Source organism: Pyxicephalus adspersus, chromosome 2 (genome assembly GCF_032062135.1).
Source record: "Pyxicephalus adspersus chromosome 2, UCB_Pads_2.0, whole genome shotgun sequence".
Lineage (NCBI taxonomy): Eukaryota > Metazoa > Chordata > Amphibia > Anura > Pyxicephalidae > Pyxicephalus > Pyxicephalus adspersus.
In genome coordinates, this window is record NC_092859.1 from 142,618,551 (window position 1) to 142,639,235 (window position 20,685).

The 20,685-nt window shown below is 35.2% G+C and overlaps 1 protein-coding gene across 1 annotated transcript in view; it reads right to left on the bottom strand.

Annotated features, from left to right (window-relative positions):
* The window catches only part of MCTP2 (multiple C2 and transmembrane domain containing 2), a gene marked incomplete in the record, with an annotated part of 128,402 nt that overhangs the window by 17,918 nt on the left and 89,799 nt on the right, over positions 1-20,685 (bottom strand). The window contains 4 exon segments of the mRNA XM_072402684.1: positions 395-514; positions 16,469-16,588; positions 18,113-18,187; positions 18,290-18,391. Of these exon segments, the coding sequence (XP_072258785.1) occupies positions 395-514; positions 16,469-16,588; positions 18,113-18,187; positions 18,290-18,391 (417 nt within the window).

Sequence of the window (20,685 nt, forward strand, 5' to 3'; positions counted from 1 at the left end):
AGGATATGAAAAGACATCTTCAAACAAAGGTTAGATGGCATAAAAGTAATAAAGCAAAAAAGCAACATACTGATACATACTGATACATTAATACATATCAAGAATATTTTTATCAATACACAAGTACATATGTTTGTCTTTGAAAATACAGTAGTTATTGACCAATTTGATTTAAAGGTGGACAAGGACGCCTAAAGTCATAAAAGGATTAAAGGTACATTACTCCCTTAAGGAGGTCTAGCAACCAGGGACATGTTTTATTTGATAATTATACTATCACCTTGGGGTACATACAATCAAATCACTGTACATCTGTCCTAGAGGTACAACATATAGATCTTTTGATGATAACTATAAGTGTATGGGTCAAAAATCAATGTTCTTCTTTGCTTACCAGATTGTCCTGGGCGCTGGCCTTCCCCGTTGTGATCATGGTAAAGTTATAGGCAAAAAGAAGCAGCAGAAATAGAGGTATCATGTAAAGCTCCAGATTCCAAAGTGTTAGCACAAATATCTAAAAGTAAAACAAAAACAGAGAGGAGGTTCCAATGAGAATAATGTGGAATACAAAGTCTATGAAAAACAACAATCAAAACAAGTGAAACAGTAGTAGGGCACAAGTACATAGGCTTAAGGCCAGTTTAGAATACTTGTTAGGTATTTATTGCTATGTTGTTTTCCTTTACTTACTGTACATACCAGGCTGAACCAAAGACTGAGAAATAAATAGCTGAAGTGGTTCTACACTCCTCCTATGCAAAGGAAAATAACATGTTCATATCAGTATATGTTGCTGATGAAGACTTAATGTCTAGTGAAACCACTGTCTGCAAGTGGAAAGTGTGAGAGTTTTGGAAAGAAGGTAAGACCCTACAAGGATTCTAACATTTTTCCATTCTATTCAAAAATCAATAAAATCAGTAAGATAGACAGATACTTTAGGTTTAATAAAGGTATTACATGGGTTATTCCCAGTACTACATCTCCTTTACACTCCCCACAGCTATACCAAAGTATACTAAAACCACTTTCACTCAAATTAAACCACAGCCACATTATGCTCAAGAACAGTCTTCACCCTGCTATGTTTAGGTGTTATAGACACTTTGTAATGAATGTCCAGCAGTGGAGGACTTTTTGAATGGAAAAGAGAAATGCAACGGCATCAGCAAGAGCGGACAGGCCAGAGAAGGCAGATCTCTACCACTGGGCCAATGGTGCTCTGCAACTGGAAGCAACACTGTCAACATACTAAAAGGGTAAATTTAAGTGGGTGTTAATGTTTGTTTTGAAAAGCAATTGCTATAAAGTATTTCCAATTGTTTATGGAGTATTTTATTTACATATTTTTCGTAGATCTCAAAATATACCCCTCATGAAACAGACATGATGTTTTTCTGCCAAACTCGTTGGGTCATCATTGTTATTGAGATCATATGTGATTTTTATTGTATATATGTTGCTTTTAATGTATATTAATAAACTTTGCTGGCATTTTATATTTATAATAAACATTTTCTTCATAAGATGCTTTTAAAGTCCCATTTTGTTTTTCTTTCTCTGTATATTTAGCTATAGGGATCTGGCATCATTGTATGTATTCAAAGTTCCATTGGATACCATCCTAAACTTTTCTATTGGACTAGGTGAGTAGATCTTATTTTACAAGGTATCTGCATTAACTTTTTTTATTTATTCTCTTTATACTTAAATTTATCCTTGCGGATTCAAACATTTGTAAAACAAAGTAGAAAATTTACAAAACATATACTTAAGAGCCTTCCTCAAACTTTTTAACTTAGACAAGTCTCTTTCATAATATCTTCAAATTGCATCCCCACCTTTATATCGCACAGAAACTGTAAGCACATAAAGTACTATTCCATACACACTTCCTTGTTGATTCATCTTCAGAACTTGTAAATAATATTTTCAAATAAATCTACACCATCTCTTGTAAATTATATTTGCAAATAAATCTACACCATCTTTTTGGGTATCATAGTGGCAGTTTTCTACCAAGAAATTCTGGATAGACATTCATTGTCCACCGTCCATGCTCATTTTTCCCTCCCTTCTGTGTATCAAAAATGTCATTCTATAATTCCTTCTGTTTTACATTCATACCTATGATCTTGACCAGTTAAAAAGGCATCAATTATTATTTAAATATAGAGGATTCTCCAATGTCTTAGCTAATAATCTCACCTCTTATGTGGTGTTCCCAAATGTCTGGCCACCATCTCATCTGTAATGCCCTCATAGTTGCTTAAATGTAATACAGATAACACAGAAACTGACATCTTCCAATGTTTTAATCTTATCTTCTTAAATATTAATTGCTGTTGATTATAACCCAGAAAACCAACTCATTGCTCAGGGGTAACATTGGATCCCACGCTCTCATTTAAACCTCAAATTTACATACTTATCTTCGTCTGTCATAACCAGTTTAAAGCATCCCCTGCATCCCTCCCATCCTCATGTATTAACCAACATAAATGATATTGCATGCATGTCTTTATCATATCCTATTGAAATGATAAACTGTTATCTGCCAGTAAAAAAACGCCTTGTTTTCATCCATTCTGAACACGCTCAGTCCAATTACAAAAAGAAATTAGTATTAACTTTGGATCCTTCAATGCTCTGTATGCCAGTTCGGGAGGTAATGACAAGAAGTATGCCAAATAATAATCTTGTACAAAAAAGAGCTCTTATATATAAACATAAAAAGAATGCATATAGTTCCCAAAGGCTATGGTCAATACTTCAAAAAGAACCTGAGGTATACAGAAAAGTCATGATAGAAGCAGGAAGACAAGATGGAAGGTTGCCCTCCGCAGAGGACTCAGACCCTAACTATGCTAGGAAAGTGTTCCACATAATTATATTAATGAATATGGACCAGACAAAATCAAATCATGGGATTTAATCATTTAAAGACGGGATGAATTGGAAAAGCTACTTTTGGAGATGAGTGCATAAGCAAACAACACTGGTAGGGTTCAAAATGGGAAAGAACCCTGCTGCATATCTAAAGAACTATGATGTGTGTCCAACTGGGACCAAAGTTATTTGTGCAGGGATCCTCTTAAGACACATATAAAAAGAGGTAACCACATCTATACTCCAGTTTACATTTATATATTCTTAGAAATATAAATAAGTATATTTTTTATGTTTCTATTTCTTCAGCTCTTATGAGAGGACTTTCACAGAAGTCCTACATTTTTTAAGTCTGTTGAACATCGTTTGTGTACAGAATCCACAACAGCTCTGCAAGTTGAAAGCAAGGGCAACAGAGAAGGTATCCCAAGTGTCTCAGTAATTAAACGACTATGCATAATGAACCATATGCCCAAAGGGCTTGTTCTTCATGAAGGCCAGATTTTTGTTTGAATTTTTAATATTTATATACAGATGAAACAAGCAGACTATTTCAGAACTATACTGCTGAAATATCATTAGCCATATTAGTGAATATGGATCATTGGTGGACTATGAACTTAAGACCTATGTTTTATTTATTATTTAAGCGAATGATGCAGTGAAATCTATTCCAAGAATTACATACTAGTAAAGGATGAATTAGCCTGGAATGTGAATAAACATATTATCGTCCATATGTATGCCAGACTGTACATGAACATCAGAGCATGTTCACATTCCATGTAACTCGTAACTCCAACATGCACACACAGTATGTATAAAGACAAATGGAAAATGGACACAAACGGGTTCATTCAAAATCACTTCAGACTCTTCAACAATTGTGGCACAGTAGCCAAGTCGAAAACAGGTGATATATCCAACTTTTTAAGTTCCCAGGAATGAAACTGTATTGATCATTAGATAAATATTTAAAGCTGAACTTCAACAAATAGCTAAATACACAGATCATATACATATTTTACGGTTGTTTAACCTGAAAATGATTTGCATTTCTGCCTGTCCTAGTGTGAGATTTATGTTAAATATGATCTCTCCCAGACGTAGCTCAAGAATAATATCTGGAAACAGCTGACAAGAAGGATTTGTGAGTCCTTATATAAAACAAGCAGGTAACTTGCCATGTTATCAATCAAAAATGTTTACTACTAGATTTTTTTTAACAGTGTATATTGTTGATTGTAATAAGGGTGGTTTTGTTCCCCACAGTAATTGTATCAACTAGTGGAAAAGAAGTTCTTAACCGAAGGCATGGGAACCACATGATTATGGGGCTGAATCTCTGAACAATTAAAAAAATAAACAAGACTATCATTATTATCAAACCCAAAGTGGTGAATTCAATTTTTAGCCGACACGTGAGTAACAATGTCAGTAACTGGGCCTTGACTTCATGTTTTGGTTGCAAAAAAAGAAATCTGACTTGTTTTATCTAACTTGGTATTTTTTTTTTCAAAAATATTACTAGGACTGGTGAATAGTGAAGACATAGTGCATAGTGAAGTGTCTTGCTAGTAGAATCCATATCTATTTATAACACAAGGATGGTACATTTCTTGTATAATGCATTTTTTTATTAGTTTTTTATGCACTCTCTATTGAAGCCCAACTAGACTTTAAATTCAATAGGGCAAATTCTAATAGCAAACAAGTTGATAAATGTCTACAAACAGAAGCAAAACAATTGATGTCTGTTTTATAAGCCGAATAAGCTTGCAAACTGCACTACAACTAATTTCTTCTTATTTAAGGATTCAGCTGGTGGGCAGGCCAATCAGATGTGACCCATAACACCCAAAGTAGAAAGAACAATAGATTCCAGCCTACATTTCAATACCCCACATTAGTGTAGAAACGTTTTGCCTAGAAGAGGTAGTGAAATTTGAGATTCACATAAAGAAGGTATTTTAAGTACTGTAAAGACCTGAACCCATTGTTTCTCAAGAAGGGTTCTGTGGAACCCTGGGGTTTCTCCAGAGGATTCTAGGGGTTCCTTGAGCAATGAACAGCTATTTGTAAGGGTGGCAGCCTTCCCATTGCCCAGCAGTGTAAGACGCTTTCTCCCTACAGACCACCACACTAATGTATTGTGAACTGCGGATATAATCATCATAGAAGGGGTTCCCCGAAGACCTCAAAAGTTCTTTCAAGGTGTTCCCCCACATTAAAAAGGTCGAGAGACACTGTCCTAATCTGTTAACAGGGAACTAAAAGGCATGAGGTGCAGGGCTACAACCAAGCAATGTAAAAGTACATGGTGGGTTTTTGAATTTGAAAAGTTTATTTCCAGATGTAAAACGTACTCTAAAAAAAAAAAAAAGATTGCTGGCTGTGCTTATCAATAAATGCAGCACTGGCTGCATTCATTGATCAGCTCAGTGTGCGATCCCCGGCACTAAAGGTTAAATGGAGACAAGTCTCCCCATTCAAAACCTCTAGTGCTCTCTGATTGGCTGTGGAGTTTATTGAGAGTTCATCTGCAGTTCAGTTCACACGGTCACGGGCCCCGTGACCATGGGAACTGAACTGCAGATGAACTCTCAATGGAGAAACTCCATTGATAATTCATCTGCAGTTCCACTGCAATCGTTGGCCAGGGATCGCAAACAGTAGGATTCCCAGAGCTGCAAGACTGAATGCAGTTCTGAGAATCCACTGCGATCCGAGGCACTAGAGGTTAATTAACCACTAGTGCCGGGGATTGTAATGATTTCCTTGATCTTCCGATGGTTTCGCGAAATCGGTTCGCCGAAATAATAATAATATTCCCTAATTGTGAAGATTCCTTACGAAAGACCCAAAGAGAGGACATTCAGAATAAATATAATTCATGTGGTCACCAAGAGTCAACATCAACTTAATGAACCCTTAAAATAATAGCTAACTCATGGAAGCCTTCATCAGCACAACCTGGTATAAAATCGGTGCAACAAAGTAATCAACTTTGGAAAAAATTAGAATGTCACTACATATAAACAGCTGCCAGACTCAAGTTTACTTACTTTTCTCAAATATAACAAACCAAAGAAAGTTTGACACTATCGTCAGCACACTTCCTAACACTGGGTGACCAAAAAGATAGCAAGCAGTTCAGCAAATGCTGACAAAAAAGCTCATCATTCCCAACTGCTCAGATGAAGGGCTGAAGCAATTAGAAAAGGAGTCTAATCTTGGCTAAGTGCATTAACACTCTTTGACCTCCCAAACAATAGATTAGGCCTCAGCTTTACAATGCATCCCTTAGGCTTTCAAGTAGGCGGTTATCTTGTCTAAATGAGCTATGCTGTGTGCATTTCCCATATATGTGTGCTTTAAATTGCTGAAGTAGACCATATTAGTAGTATTAAAGGATTTTTTTTCTCTTGAAACAATTTAATAGGCTTTTTAAAATGTGTATACTATATATTCTCAACATGCTTGCAAAATGTAATCTCAGTTATTTTTCATGTATTTCATGTAACACAAAAACTAGACCACTATCAGTGCTCTAATGCACAGAATCTATATACAAAACTTGCTTTCAAGAGCAAAGTAGATAAAAATACAAATACAGTTTTCATAATGAGGACATAGAAAGTTGACCTTAAAGGGAAATGGAAGAAATTTGTGCTGCTATTTTCAGCCTAGTAGGCCTGCTTGTCATATCGATCCTGCAGCTTTACTACTTGAATTTGTGAACCCGCCTTGAATTTGTGTCCACTTAAAGCAGTGGGATTTGTAAATTGTTTATATCATTTTATTCTATTACTTTTAGCACAACAAGAAAAATCATATTGCTAAATCCTAGCAATGAACTTCTCAAATTTGCTCCCTTTTGGTCTGTCAAATGTACCATTGATATGATTTTCCAATACCTGTTTGATGGGGAAAAAAAAAAACTTCTGGATTTTCCTAGAACTGGTACCTTTTCATGCAAAGGAACAGTTTATGAAGATGAGGGATAGGTGAGGAAAGAGTTGTGTCCTTTGCAATCCACCACAGATAATGTACAGGGCTGATACCATATGCTTAGCATTTATAAGCTCAGAAGACTAATTATCAAACATCAATCGATCATATAAATGATTAGTGTTGGTGTTCGAATTTGGGTTGTCCTTATATTCAACCTGAATATGGCTGTTTGAATTCAGGTAGACCTGACCCGAAAAACACAGGATTAGACTTCGCAAATTTGTGTGTAAAAATAAAAAAAGAGGCTTTAATGTTAAAGTAATTTATTGAATGTGTGTGATTTGTGTTACTAACTTATTTTTTTACAGGTTATCCCACAATGACAGGATGATTCCCATGGCTGCATTCATTCTGAGCACAGCCGTGGGAATCCTCTTTATTCAACTCTAGTGCTCTGTGATTGGCTGAGGAAAGGAAAATCCTGATGATGCTTGAGCTGTCATCAAGGTTTACCTTTCCTCAGCCAATCACAGAGCACTAGAGGTGATGAATGGGGAGACTTGTCCTCATTTAACCTCTAATTCCCAGGCATCCCACACTGACAGCAGGAAAGCAGCCATGGGAATCACCCTGTCAGTGTCACAGGCCATGGAGTCACTACAGTCACTACAGCTGACAGCTCTGCTCCCCTGATTGCTCTTGCAGCCCTAGTGTAACTGTAGTATGTGTTCTTGGATAGAGATTCTCTATCCAAGAACACATACTACAGTTATGCTGGGGAAGCATAACCCCCCTCCCCATAGACTTTAATGGTGTTCGAATTGGGCATTCGATCACTTGAGAAATATTGGGCTATTTGATCGAATAGTCGCCAAATCAAACACTGAGCTATTCGACCAAAAATATAAATGATTGCCATTTGAACCAAGGAAAAGTACACAATATTAATTATTGGCAACCTGGAAATTCTTGAATGGTGTATATAAAAATACTGGATAACTATGAATAAGCATAATAATGTATGGAAACTAGAATATATATAAACCTAATAGAAAGGACCTAAGAAAAAGTATCAGCTGCATTAGATCTTGTTGTGTTACATCATAACGGACACAAACATCTTCATCTGCATTGCATTATTTGCAAAATATCTACCTACTCTAGTGTTCCTCAGCCTATATACCCGGAGAGCCACAGTAAACAATGGTAGGAGGAAAATACAGCACAAAAATATTTGTTAACATTATTTTTATATTTTTAATAATAATAATAATTTTGGCTGTTGTGGGAAAACTGAATGGGAGCCAAACAATTCATGTGGCTCATGAACCACTATATGAGGGACCTCAAATCTACACAATGCATGGATGGAAAGGAACTACTGAAAATGTGCAAATCTTTGTAGATTGTGGCAACATGTTATTGGAATTTTGCACAAATGAAAGAGCAGCTGCAGAGACTGTTAACCAGTAAAAGCTGAAAGTAGTTAGATACATTTAACTGGATCTGTTTTGGAAAAGTTGGAGATGCTTTGCAGCTTTCCACACTACTTCATAAGCCCAAAGATGCTAAGAAACCAGGGTAGGCAGTGCAAGTGAGGAACCTGATGACTGAAATTCTGCTTCAAATTTTACATCCTTACAAAGATCAGATATAGTAATAGTGAAAATTTTATAAAAAAAAAAATAATAATTCATAAAAATGCAAAAATGTCAAATCTGCAATTGTAGATGGCTTCTATAAATTCTACAATCTTTTCCCTCACGGCCCTACAGTTGAAAGCTTGCGTTAAAAAAAAATCTGACTAGAAAAGTGACAAACCATCAGCATTTACATAGTGTGCTCGGATTTGACAGCTACAGCAAATGTAAAACACTTTATGAAATGTCTGGGCATTGCAGAATGTGGACAATTTTCATAGCAACTTATAACACTTTCCAGGGAGAAAAAAAAAACAGACCAAGGCATCATTATCACAAACACTGTCACGTCTCAGATTAGCCAGATTTCAAAGCAACAAGGAGAAGTTTTAATGGGCATGGGGCTAGTTAGAGCACAATACTGTCTATTTAATGCATACCTCTATTAAACTGAATGCCACATTTGAACACACAGCCACAGATGCTTAATGTACACAGCTGCGTTCTGTGAAGTCAGAGGTTGCGGTGCACAGTGGAACAATGCATGCTGAAAGAGCAAGCCAGCTAAACAAAAGGCGAGTCTTCCACAAGCTTGCCCGAAAACTGCACATAGATTGGGCGTCATGTTTTTTTTTTCTTACTATGCCTAGTTAGATTAATATAAAGAAAAACAAAACAAAAAACAAAGGAAAAGGAAAAAAAAATAAACACTAGTTTTCAAATTGTGAATACAAGCTAGCTGTTCAAAGCTCAATATTTGCAAGCAAGGAATCTAATTGGAAGGCTATTTACAAAAACTGGGCAACTGATACTCCAATAGGCTACAGCTAAAAATGTTTCCATTTTATTGTCGAGAAAGATCCAGAACCTGTTCACTGGTTTCAGTGAATCCTCACGAGACTTCTCCTAATTTCCTGTCTTTGTGACAACATTTTCCAGAATGAAGGGAGAAACTCCTCAGCAGGGTCATAGCCAGAAAAAGATAGCCAAGGTTACTACCTTTACCCTGTACACCAAAGGGAGTTTTTTTATCTTGTCTACATTGCCACTGGATAAATTGAGACAAAAGGTTGAACATAAACTCTATGGTGAGCCACAAAACAAACACAAAACAAAATATATAAAATTATATTAATAATATCATTTTAGCGCCAATTACCCAATACCGTTATATATAGTTTCTTTTTGGACTTATGTTTTGTTTATTATGTCCTTGATGTGTCTTTTAGTAGAGCTTGTTTTTGCTAGCATTGTTGGTTATTGCTTGATTGTTCTTTGATGTTTTGTTATAATTGCTGTATTTCAATTTTTGTGCAAGAAACACCCTTACGATTACTTCACCATATGTGTTCCTTTATGTGGTTATCCAGTAGTTTGGTTATCCACTAAGCAGAAAGAATTTCAGCAAATTTTTAACAAATATAAACTGCATACTAAACAGATCAATAACAACACAGCAGTAAAATTGTCTTTGCATGCAATATAACATGCCTGAAGGAAGTTACTAAATGCTAGATTGTGAGCCTGGTGGCTGATTGGCCCCAAATGTTTGTTCATGAGTTTAAAATATTTATATTTAGAATTGTAGAATGCCGCAAAACTCTGAATAGGGAAAAAGTGAAAATGGCAACACAATATTGCCTAATAATACTCTATTATTATTATTATTATTATTATTATTAATATTAACAATAATAATAAACAGGATTTATATAGCACCAACATACTATGCAGCCCTCTGTACATTAAATAGGGGTTGCAAATGAAAGACAGACACAAACAATGAAACTGGAGGAGGGGACCCTGCTCAGAAGAGAGTGCAATTATATATATTTATTTATTATCAGCCAGGAACTTTCCTCCATGGCTTCTTTCCGCACCATTGTATTAGGCAACATACACAGAATCAGGCTTGTTTAAGGCCAAGTTAACCATTCTCAGCCCTTGAAGGTAACGTGTTATAAAAGAATTATGGAATTGGCTGTTACCTGTCTCTTCCTGGCTGTGTCTGGCTGCAATACTTCTTGAGAACATGCAAATCGGGAAATCAGAGTTAAATTGGTATTTTCAGGAGAAGTCATTAAGGGTATCCTTTATACTTCTTCGGAAATGGTTTTCATTTAGAGAGAATACCTAATCTCAAAAACATAACAGAACCGATATTGAAGCAGATCAGTCCTTATGTGATGACTGTATCAGTTATCACTTTTGAACATTTCAAGAAGTAAAGAAAATGAATGCTGAACCTGCCAGAAAGCAGAACTAAACTTGGAAGGCAATCTTTTGTAAACTAATAATCCCATCAACTCCCATGTTCTTGAGATGAGCAAGGGCAGATTTAAACAATGTCTAGACTTGGTGACACTCATGGCCTTCCTCCATACATACAGTGCAGTCAGTAAATGTAGCCACCCTTTGACAGAGCGTATGTGATTTGCATGATGACTACATGAAATTAAAGAAAAAAAATCCAGAAAAAACTAATACAGCCCCTACATGTAAAAATGATTAAGCTGCAATATACTCAAATTTTATTTTTGAATTTAAATCAAAATATTAACGTAAATCAAGAACAGTTACTTTTTGACTTTACTATAATTCCGGCTTTTTAGTAGAATTCTATTTAATAAATCCATTCTCCAGCATAGGAACACCTGAAAAGGTAGCAGCATTATTGCTATAGAATAATATTATCTTTGAACCCAGACTGATCCAATATAAAGCATCATAGCTTCAGGATAGCAGCACCTTAGTAGAGAGGAACACTGAAAAAAAAAATCACACACTTCCTGGAGTGGTTTTAAGATTGCAAGCCTGCAAAAACTCATGAAGCTTTAGAAAGATCAAAATTAGGAAACTTTTACATGCAAAAGCAAAAAAAAAAGGATTATTTGTGATATTTTGGCACCATCTGCTGGAGAAATTAAGAATAAAATTTGGGAATGTAAAAACTGAAAACTTTAAGAACTGTGAACAGATTTTGCAGAACAGTGCTAGGTGATGTGATATTTCTACCTTCCAAAATTTCTTCCTTGTACAGGTATAACTAATGCTCAATGATCCCAGCACAACTGTAACTCATTACTAATATATAAACATGATGCACCAACTCCATTTAAGTTTTAAAGGAGTGGGTTAAAATGTCTATGTGCTTTTATACTCTTGTCTATATCCTTCACAAATCTGTGCTTTGTCCTATGCGTGTGCAACTAGAACAGAAAGATGCAGCACCTGAAGGGTTGCAAGGTGCAGAATTTGTCATGGGATAATAATGAAAACCAAAGCAAAGCAAGATGCAAGATTTACCTATTGAGTTTAATAAATTAGATTAAATTACCTATTGAGTTCTTCCAATTAAACTTCAAATTTAAAAACTTTGCTAATGCACTTATTTATACCAAATGATGTAAAGGCTCCCAGGGGATCTTCCTTTTGGAATTCCATTATGTTTATACAGGTTTTGGGGGTAGAAGCCACCAGATATAATACAATATTACAGGCAGAACAGTAGAAGGAGAAGATTGCTTGGGACATTTTGCAACACAGTATGAACAGTGAAGAACACAATATTATTATTAAAGGCATTGATTAGTACTTTTTTTTGTTTTTCTCCTGACAACATCTTGGTTATGTGACGAAGTTCTTATTGTCATAGGGGCAGCTCCTCCTCAGTCTTAAGGGCCCATTTAAGGCTTATGATAATGAACAAATAGCATTCCTAATACATATTCACACCATTTTCAGTTCACCATTAATTACATTGAAAACATTGTCATTGTTTAGTTAAAAAGAAAAAAGTGTTCATCACTTCGAAAGTGGAGAATGCCAAGGGCATAACTGATTAATTATTTGATAATTGAAGTAGCAATCAGTTGTAAACATGGTGATCAGTTACTCCATTTAAGAATATTAATGATACAGAGATCAATCACCACCTTAAAACACTAAAACCATTTTTTATCAACCTGCTGTTTTAAAAAGTGACGACTGGAAAAATTAGAAGAAAAGAAGTAGGGTAAGATACACTAAGGGGTGTTTTTTTAAAAACTTACATGCCCTATGGGTATATATAAAGGGTTAATGTATCCCATTAAGGAAGAAGCCACAAACAGAATCATTTAGCCCACCTCTACACATTAACCTTGGACACTTGTGGAAGTGTTTTTCAGAATCCCCCTTCACCCAACCTGCAATGCCGGTATGCTTCAGAAAGGACCACAAGTCAGTACTTTAAAAGATATAAAACAATTTTCATAAAAGTTAGAAACAAAAACATGATGGTACTATGGCAGAGAGATCGTTAAAAAAAAAAAATAGCAAGAAAAAGAAACCGGTGGTTAACAGATCACTAAACTCCCTTAATACACAAAATATCATGATTGAGAGATAGAGAGATAGATACCTTAAAGAGAACTTTCAAAACACCTAAATGCAGCTGAACTACGCATCTGTTTACTATTTTACCGACCAAAGTATTATTGATTTACAAACAGTTTTGCAAAGCCAGATGGGTGACAAATAGATCTAAAATATGCAAATCACCTAATTCACCAAGACAGCTTTCCACTTGTCCTCTCCATTTTTTGACAGCAATGGTCATCATCACTACTGCCCCGTGACCATGAACCTGATTTATTAAAGCTCTCCAAGGCTGGAAAGGATACACTTTCATCAGTGAAGTTGGGTGATCATGCAAACCTGGAATGGATCTGGTCCAGTATTCAGAACATTCGCTAACAAATAGCGAATGACTTTGAAAAAAAACATTCCAGGTTTGCTGGATCGCCGAGCTTCACTGATTAAGTGTATCCTCTCCAGCCTTAGAGAGATTTAATAAATCAGGCTTCATGAATCTGACCAAGAAAGCAATAGTTCTAAACCATTAGGTAGTTTACTTTAATCTTACTAACCTGTAGAATACATGTGAACCATCCCTTTATGCTCAATGTAAGAAAAAAAGGAGCTTAGGCCTTTTCAGACACTATATTACAAGGGATATTTAGGGTGGTTTTGGCCAGGTATAGTGCTGGTAAAGTACAAGTGAATTCATATGTTTAGCATTTGCACAGGCGCACCTCCTAGGACCTTTACAATGGGTTCCTATTCTTCAGTTCTAAACCAGAAAGTAACAGCTATCCTGCTAACTAAAACAATCTTGAATGGCTGTCCAAAATCACAGATTTATTGCAAAATTATTTAGCTGTTTGGTGTTTTAGTCTGCTGGAATTCCTCCACTTTAAATCTGCTTTTTCATAAAGCGAATTAAATGAAGTTCTGTACAAACTATTACTTTCTGCACAATCGAAAACCACATTGTCAAAACAAGCAAAGACACAGAGGAATCTACACTCGCCTTGTCTAATGAAAAGGAAGGCACTGCTCTGACAATAAGACTGACAAGCTGCAGGAGCCCTTCCCAGACCGCAAAAAGGGTTTATTTCATGAACAGATCAGATCAGCCAGCTAAAATTATTACAGAGCGGTACTTGTAACTGTCACCTGTGGTGGGTATAATTACAGGCTTCTGCTCAGAAAACACCCACATCAAATGGCAATAAAAAGGACCTGCAGCATGCCAAGTTTAGGCCGACAATGTAGAATGCACACCACCCGAAGAGAGCCCCACAAGGATCAGCTAGGGGGACTAATAAAAATGACAGCTTAGAAACAAATGACAATAAAGCTTAGGACAGCAAAGACTATGGCAGCATTCAATTAGCTGCAAATGTAAGTGCTCAGAGCAGTTCTTTTATTTTTCAATAACCTCACTGACCGAAGCATGGGAAATCCTGAAATATGAAATGTTTTATTATATCATAAATAATCATATATGATTTTTTAGCAATACCAAAAAAATTTTAGATACAGAAGAATAAAAAGTCTTATTGTTGGTTAGTTTATTAATGCATGCAATGTTACTATTAGCAGTAATAGTGTCATGTCTGAAATCAACACTTATATCAATATCAACGAGGTGACGAAATGTCTGGTATATAAGGTGGCATTTAGCAGGCTTTTAATGAAATATATTATCAAGCAAAGGTAATAATTTATCAGCTGCTAGTAAATGCGGTCAAAGAGTCCATAGAGGTCGGTCAGTTAAATGGGGGTTGTGCACAATATGAGCACACATAGGTTGAAAAAAAAAACTCCTAAATTACATGGGTGGCATACTAAATTGTACTCACATCACCTTTTTATTCATACTCATAAAAAGAGCAATATGCACTGTACAGATCTAAAAAGCGTTAATTATATAATTGGTCATGTACAAAAAAAGTGTGAGGTTGGGAAAACGTGGCTAAGTATTATTCTGCAAAATAGAATTCATACACACAAACCTCCAATTTAGTAAAAGCAAGCAGAAGCAAATAGTTTGCCCTGAATATTCTGGATGTGCCAAAAAGTATATATAATATATATAATAAATATATATATATATATATATATATATATATATATATATATATATATTAGTAAAAGCAAGCAGAAGCAAATAGTTTGCCCTGAATATTCTGGATGTGCCAAAAAGTATATATAATATATATAATATATATATATATATATATATATATATATATATATATATATATATATATATATATATATATTTATTTCACAATCACACACAGGGTGCTATTTATAAAACAGGAAATTGGTCAAACGTCAGATTCACTGCTTTATAAATGGACCCCTATATATCGCTACAATTAAATTGTTCCCCCTTCCTGCCTGCAGTTTACATCATTTGCATCTAACAGATACTAAGGGCTCTATTTATAAAACAGGAAATCAGATATTCCCTCACACAATCCCTGTTTGGGAACCTTCCAGGTCAATATGTTTCAATGACATTTCGCCAGGGAAAGTTCAGGGGAATGTCAGATTCCCTGCTTTAAAACCAGAGCTCAAAGACATACATATATACAGTGCAGTTCCATATAATAGTTTGATATTATATATTACTCAGAGGGACCTATTAGTTTTTTAGTTATATTATTTAAAAAAAACTTGAAGAAATAAGTACTAGGAAACTATTTCTTCCTGTGAACAGACAGTAGTAAATAAACCCTTCATATATAGTGGTTCCATCCCTATACCAATACTCTTTTCTAAATTATATTTAAAATATATTAGTATATATAAGTATATTTGTATGTTGGGTGTTTCCATTTATTTTTTATATCGGCATCATTCCACTTTAAAAGATTTGATATTCAACAGCCGTTAAAAATTAAAGGAATATGTACTGAATGTAGATATAGGTGTAATATTATTACTGTTCTTCCAGAGCTGTGCCAGGCCTCAGCATTAGGGTAAGACCACAAACCTCACAAATCTCTGTGTGAAATCACTTTTGGCAGCCAAAGCAACCGCATACTGGGCTACCACATTAGCGACTGAATCCCAATGTAGTTACAACTCTCCAACAAAACTGTACAATATTTGACATAATGAATAGGAAGTATTGCATGGCATGGCAGTTTATTTTTACTCATTATTAAGGTGAGTTTAAACCATTTGAACTCAACTAAAGCCCCAATTATCAAATTAATGTCTTGGATTGTTTATAATAAAGTATGAGGATGTATAAATCCTGAAATTTGACTCCAATTAAGTGCTTTCATTGACAGGTCACCTAGATTGTCAACGTGTTGTTTTCTGAATTAGTCCTGTAAACTACATTTATTGATTTATTAGTATTGAGCAACACTAAATATCAGCAAGGGTCAAACAGGTACCAATATTTACTACAGCTATGTTTTCAGAACTGTATTTTTAGGTCCAGGTCGTCTAGACATAGCCATATCATATCTAATAATGGAGTCATACACAAATCTATACTAATAAATCTCCTATTTTTAAAATCTGAGTAACATTATTGGAGTTCTAACCAAAATCAAAATCCTTATTAAGAAAATGTACCTTAGCTGACCAGAAAGTAGAAATAAAATACAATTGCCATGGAAAAGCATGGAACTCACCAAGAAAGCTATTACACTTCTCTTTGTAGACTCCCACTGAAAGCAGCTCTTTATGAAACGCATTGTGTTCCAGATTGCCATAGTGATCTTTTTGACACGGTAAACATTTCTCGATAAGATCTAACAGAGAAGAAAACAGATGAATATTTGGAAAATATAGGTCTTCTACAAAGTACCAATTTTAACCCAAGGATCACTTTTCCTTCAATAACCTATGTTCTCTCCAGGTTTACTGACTACATATCTAAAAAAAAAAAAAGTTTTAATTCTAAATATAACAATAAGGTCAGAGAGGAAGTGAGGGTTGGTAATTCAGCAAAAGTAACCATTGGAGAGTTCAAAAGCCATGCTGTTCCAATAATAAAATCTAAGTGTAGAATAGAGTTCAGTGGCAAACATGGTTTACCTAGCAGGAAATAGAACTTACATTCAATGTGTACTTTAATGAAGTAAACAGAATCATACTAAGAACCAGTATAGATTTAGTCTTTCTAAAATGATTCTTTTTAGAGCCAAACTCCTAGTTTTGTTTTTATAAAGGATTGTTTTTTTTTTTTGCTTTAGGGGAGAGTAAGGGCCTCTGTCAGGTTTTCATATCTATATGTGATGGAAAATAAGTACAAAACAGAAGGTTAGCAGATTTGTAGTATAAGGTAAATAGGTGAAAACTTAAAAATATGTTTTTTTTTTATTATTATTTCTACCTGTTCTTTTCAGTTCCTGTGCCTATGTTCTTGTATGGGTATTACAGAGAAAGCAAGAAGTATAAAACTCCCTGGTTACAGCCGGACAGATGTACAGACCTGGCAATGTTAATTCTTCACTACTCTCTCTATGTATAAATATATATATATCTATAGGATAAGGCTTTAAACTCTGTTATTTGAAGCTTTTCTAAAATGAGTTGCTGCAAATGGACACCATGCTGCTAGAGTTTACTGCCATTCTGGATGAAATCACCAGAAATGGGTGTTGGACTACAAACACCTACTTGGCACAGTTTGCTGGTACACTACTCCCATGTCTAATACTTATAAATAAGACCAACAACTACACTTTATAGGATATGAAAGAATGGTGATTGTGTTATTATTTTCCTTACCAGATAAAAAAAAATAGTCCAAATGTTGGAAAACTGGCCATCAGAGCTTTAAGAACAATGCCAAGAATTCTCAGAAGACAGGTAAAATTAAAAAAATATTAAAACTTTTAAAAGTTTATAAACTGTGTTATGTTTTGCGGCTCCAGACAATTTTTCTTTAGTGAAGAGGAGGCAAAATGGCTCTTTTGATAGTAAAGGTTGCTGACCCCTGGTATAGCTTAAAGGAAATGCCAGATTCCACTGAGAACTAAATGTTTTGTCAGAGTTGAACAGTACTTTTACAAGGACTTTACATTATTATACACTGTGTCTAAACTTGCTGCTCAGCTGCTCAGTTTATTTTTGGGTTTACAAAACCATACTTTTGTCTACTAGCCAACATAGACTAATAGTTTCATACTTCTACCAATGCATATACAAGAAGACCCGGAACTCCCATATATATGTCTGCATTTTGAGATTTCCACATCCTTTGGCAAACTGATTAAGATATCTCTGTCAAAGAATAAAAATCTTAAGCCTATAAAGTTGACTTTACCAACCTTTTTTGAAAACTTAGGGTTGTCTTCCAAAAAGCGCCTCTCTCTTGGATTAAATGTCCTTACACTTGCCCTGACCTGAAAGAGATTACAATATTCAAAGAAAGGAATTTATAAAGAAACTTTTATCATAGATATCTGACTTTGTAATATTGTAAACAAGTAGCATTAATTACTTACTGGATTAAATATCAGATCAATTTCTAGATGGATCACTCCCTTGGAGGCAGTGGCCAAGTCCTTGTTTTTTAATAAGTATGCAACTTGTTGTCCATTCTTTACCTTACAAGAGAAAAAAAACATTGTTATGCATTATTTTAAATGAACAATACAGACATTTTTATGGCATATCGTTTTATATCTTTAAGAAATATCATTAGGAATCTGCACTGCCTGTCCAAAAAAGTTGCACACTATATTTTGTTGGACTGCCTTTAGCCTTAGTTAAGGGTTGCATTCACCATAATTGTGTTTAGATAATCTTATGCAATACCACAATATTTATTCTATCCAGTGCAATCATTTTTGGCCAAGATCCTGTATTGATGGGAGAGTAGCTGTGTAATGTCTTCTACCACTCATTCCAAAGATTTTCAATGGGGTTAAGGTCTAGATTCTATGGTGTCCATTCAATGTGTGACAATGATGTCTCTTGTTCCATAAATCACTTTCTTTTATAATTTGAGTCCAATAAATCATGACACTGTCATCTGAGCATATGCCCATGCCATCAGAGAATTGATACATTGATGGAAAAACCTGGTCTAAGTATATTTGGGTAGTCAGCTGACCTTTTTTGGGCACGAAAAGTTGAAGAACTTAGACCTGACCAACTAAAGCTACCCAGATTATAACACTGCTCCCACAAGCACCCCAGATTATAACACTGCCCCCCAGAACTTGAGAAATTTTTTTGTATAGGCAGTGTAGTAGCCTCCTGAATAATTATTTGCAAAATAAACATTCGGTATATATTACATGAAATTACCTAAAATATATTTGTAATTAATCAAAAAACAGCATATTTCCCTTTAAAATTAAAATCTAAAAATGAAAACCAAAATATTTTTCATTTAGGTTACCGTAAAACAATAAGAACACTTGGAAAAACACTCAATAGTTTCACTTAAAATATCAAATGTGTTTGCAGAGAAAAAGAAATCTAATCGCAGAGGAAAATTGACAGGATGATACTTATTAAATTCTTGGCATTGTGTACTCACAAAGACAGCTTTGCTGGACATTGGTACTCTGGAGTTTAATATTGCACAAATGCCACTTTTAGATGAAAAGGACACGCTATCTGTGTAGCACAATCTGCCCCTCTGGCATATTAATACATTTTCTGTAGCATTAGTGTCGAGAAAGAACATTCTACGTACTTGGAGCCAAATGTTCTTTATGGCCATTTTCCGCACACATTCCCTTTACACACAGGTGTAGTCACAGGACCATCTACAAGTTCATAAAGATTGCTGAAGACTGGGCAGCTCTTAAGAAAAAACGAGCAAGCACAGCCTGCTGGAGGATCCCTCAGAACATTTGGCACGGAGTGGCGCTCTGCATGAGCATCTGCTCTGGCCTATCTCTTCCAATAACATCAGGGATATGGGGACCCGGGGACATGTTAACTCATCAAAAAGTGCACAAAAGTACAAGGGGCTGGGGACATTCCTCTGTAAACATCAGCATGTTCAATGGCTCAACCACAGCATTACCCGCTGCTTGGATTAACAATTCTCTGAAAAGAATGGCATTGAATGTATGGAAACGTAAATTTGTATAATTTAGTTCAGTATACCTAAGCATCCTTGAAACATACATTTTTTCTTTTTTTTTAATTTATTTTGAACATAACACAATCTTTACTTTTATACATTTATATTGTGTCAACAGCTTTTTCAGTACTTTACAGAGTCCATAGTGATGTGACTAATGGGTTCTCAAAGGCGATCATGATTGAATATCACTACCATGGTTATGGGTTATTAACATAGTCTAAGGGAACGCAATGAAGCTACTAGTATGTGGAACAAAAAGAGAGAGCCTGAAGGAAACTGACTCAACTTACACAGATAGTGCCCTGCCCGAGATTTAAACCAAGGACCCTAGTGCTAAAAAGACAGAGTGAAAGCCATAGAGCCACCTGTTTGGGCATTATACACAATTATTAGTGCCACGTAGGGAAAATCTTCAACTCTAGGTATTTCATGCAGACTGAATAAGCTTTTTTTTTTATTTGCAGCATGTAAACATGGATGCAAGGAAACATGCATGTGATGTGTATATGTACTGTATAAGTTAGGCATTCAAAAAACATGATTTGACCTTATATAAGGAAAAGCGAGCAGCAACTGAACATCTTTTCCAAGCAAAGCTCTCAAGATGTCATTTGGTATCTGAAAAGTCCAACATCTGAGAGCACCGTTTAAGCTGAATGTCCGGTCTGCAGAATAACTGAACCGGCCACTCCAGTTTTCTTAGGAAAATGGAATATCATGGAATATCTCCATTCTCTTTATATGATGGAAAATTAAAACAATAAGTTCCAACTATTACTTCAGGTAACTGTTTTA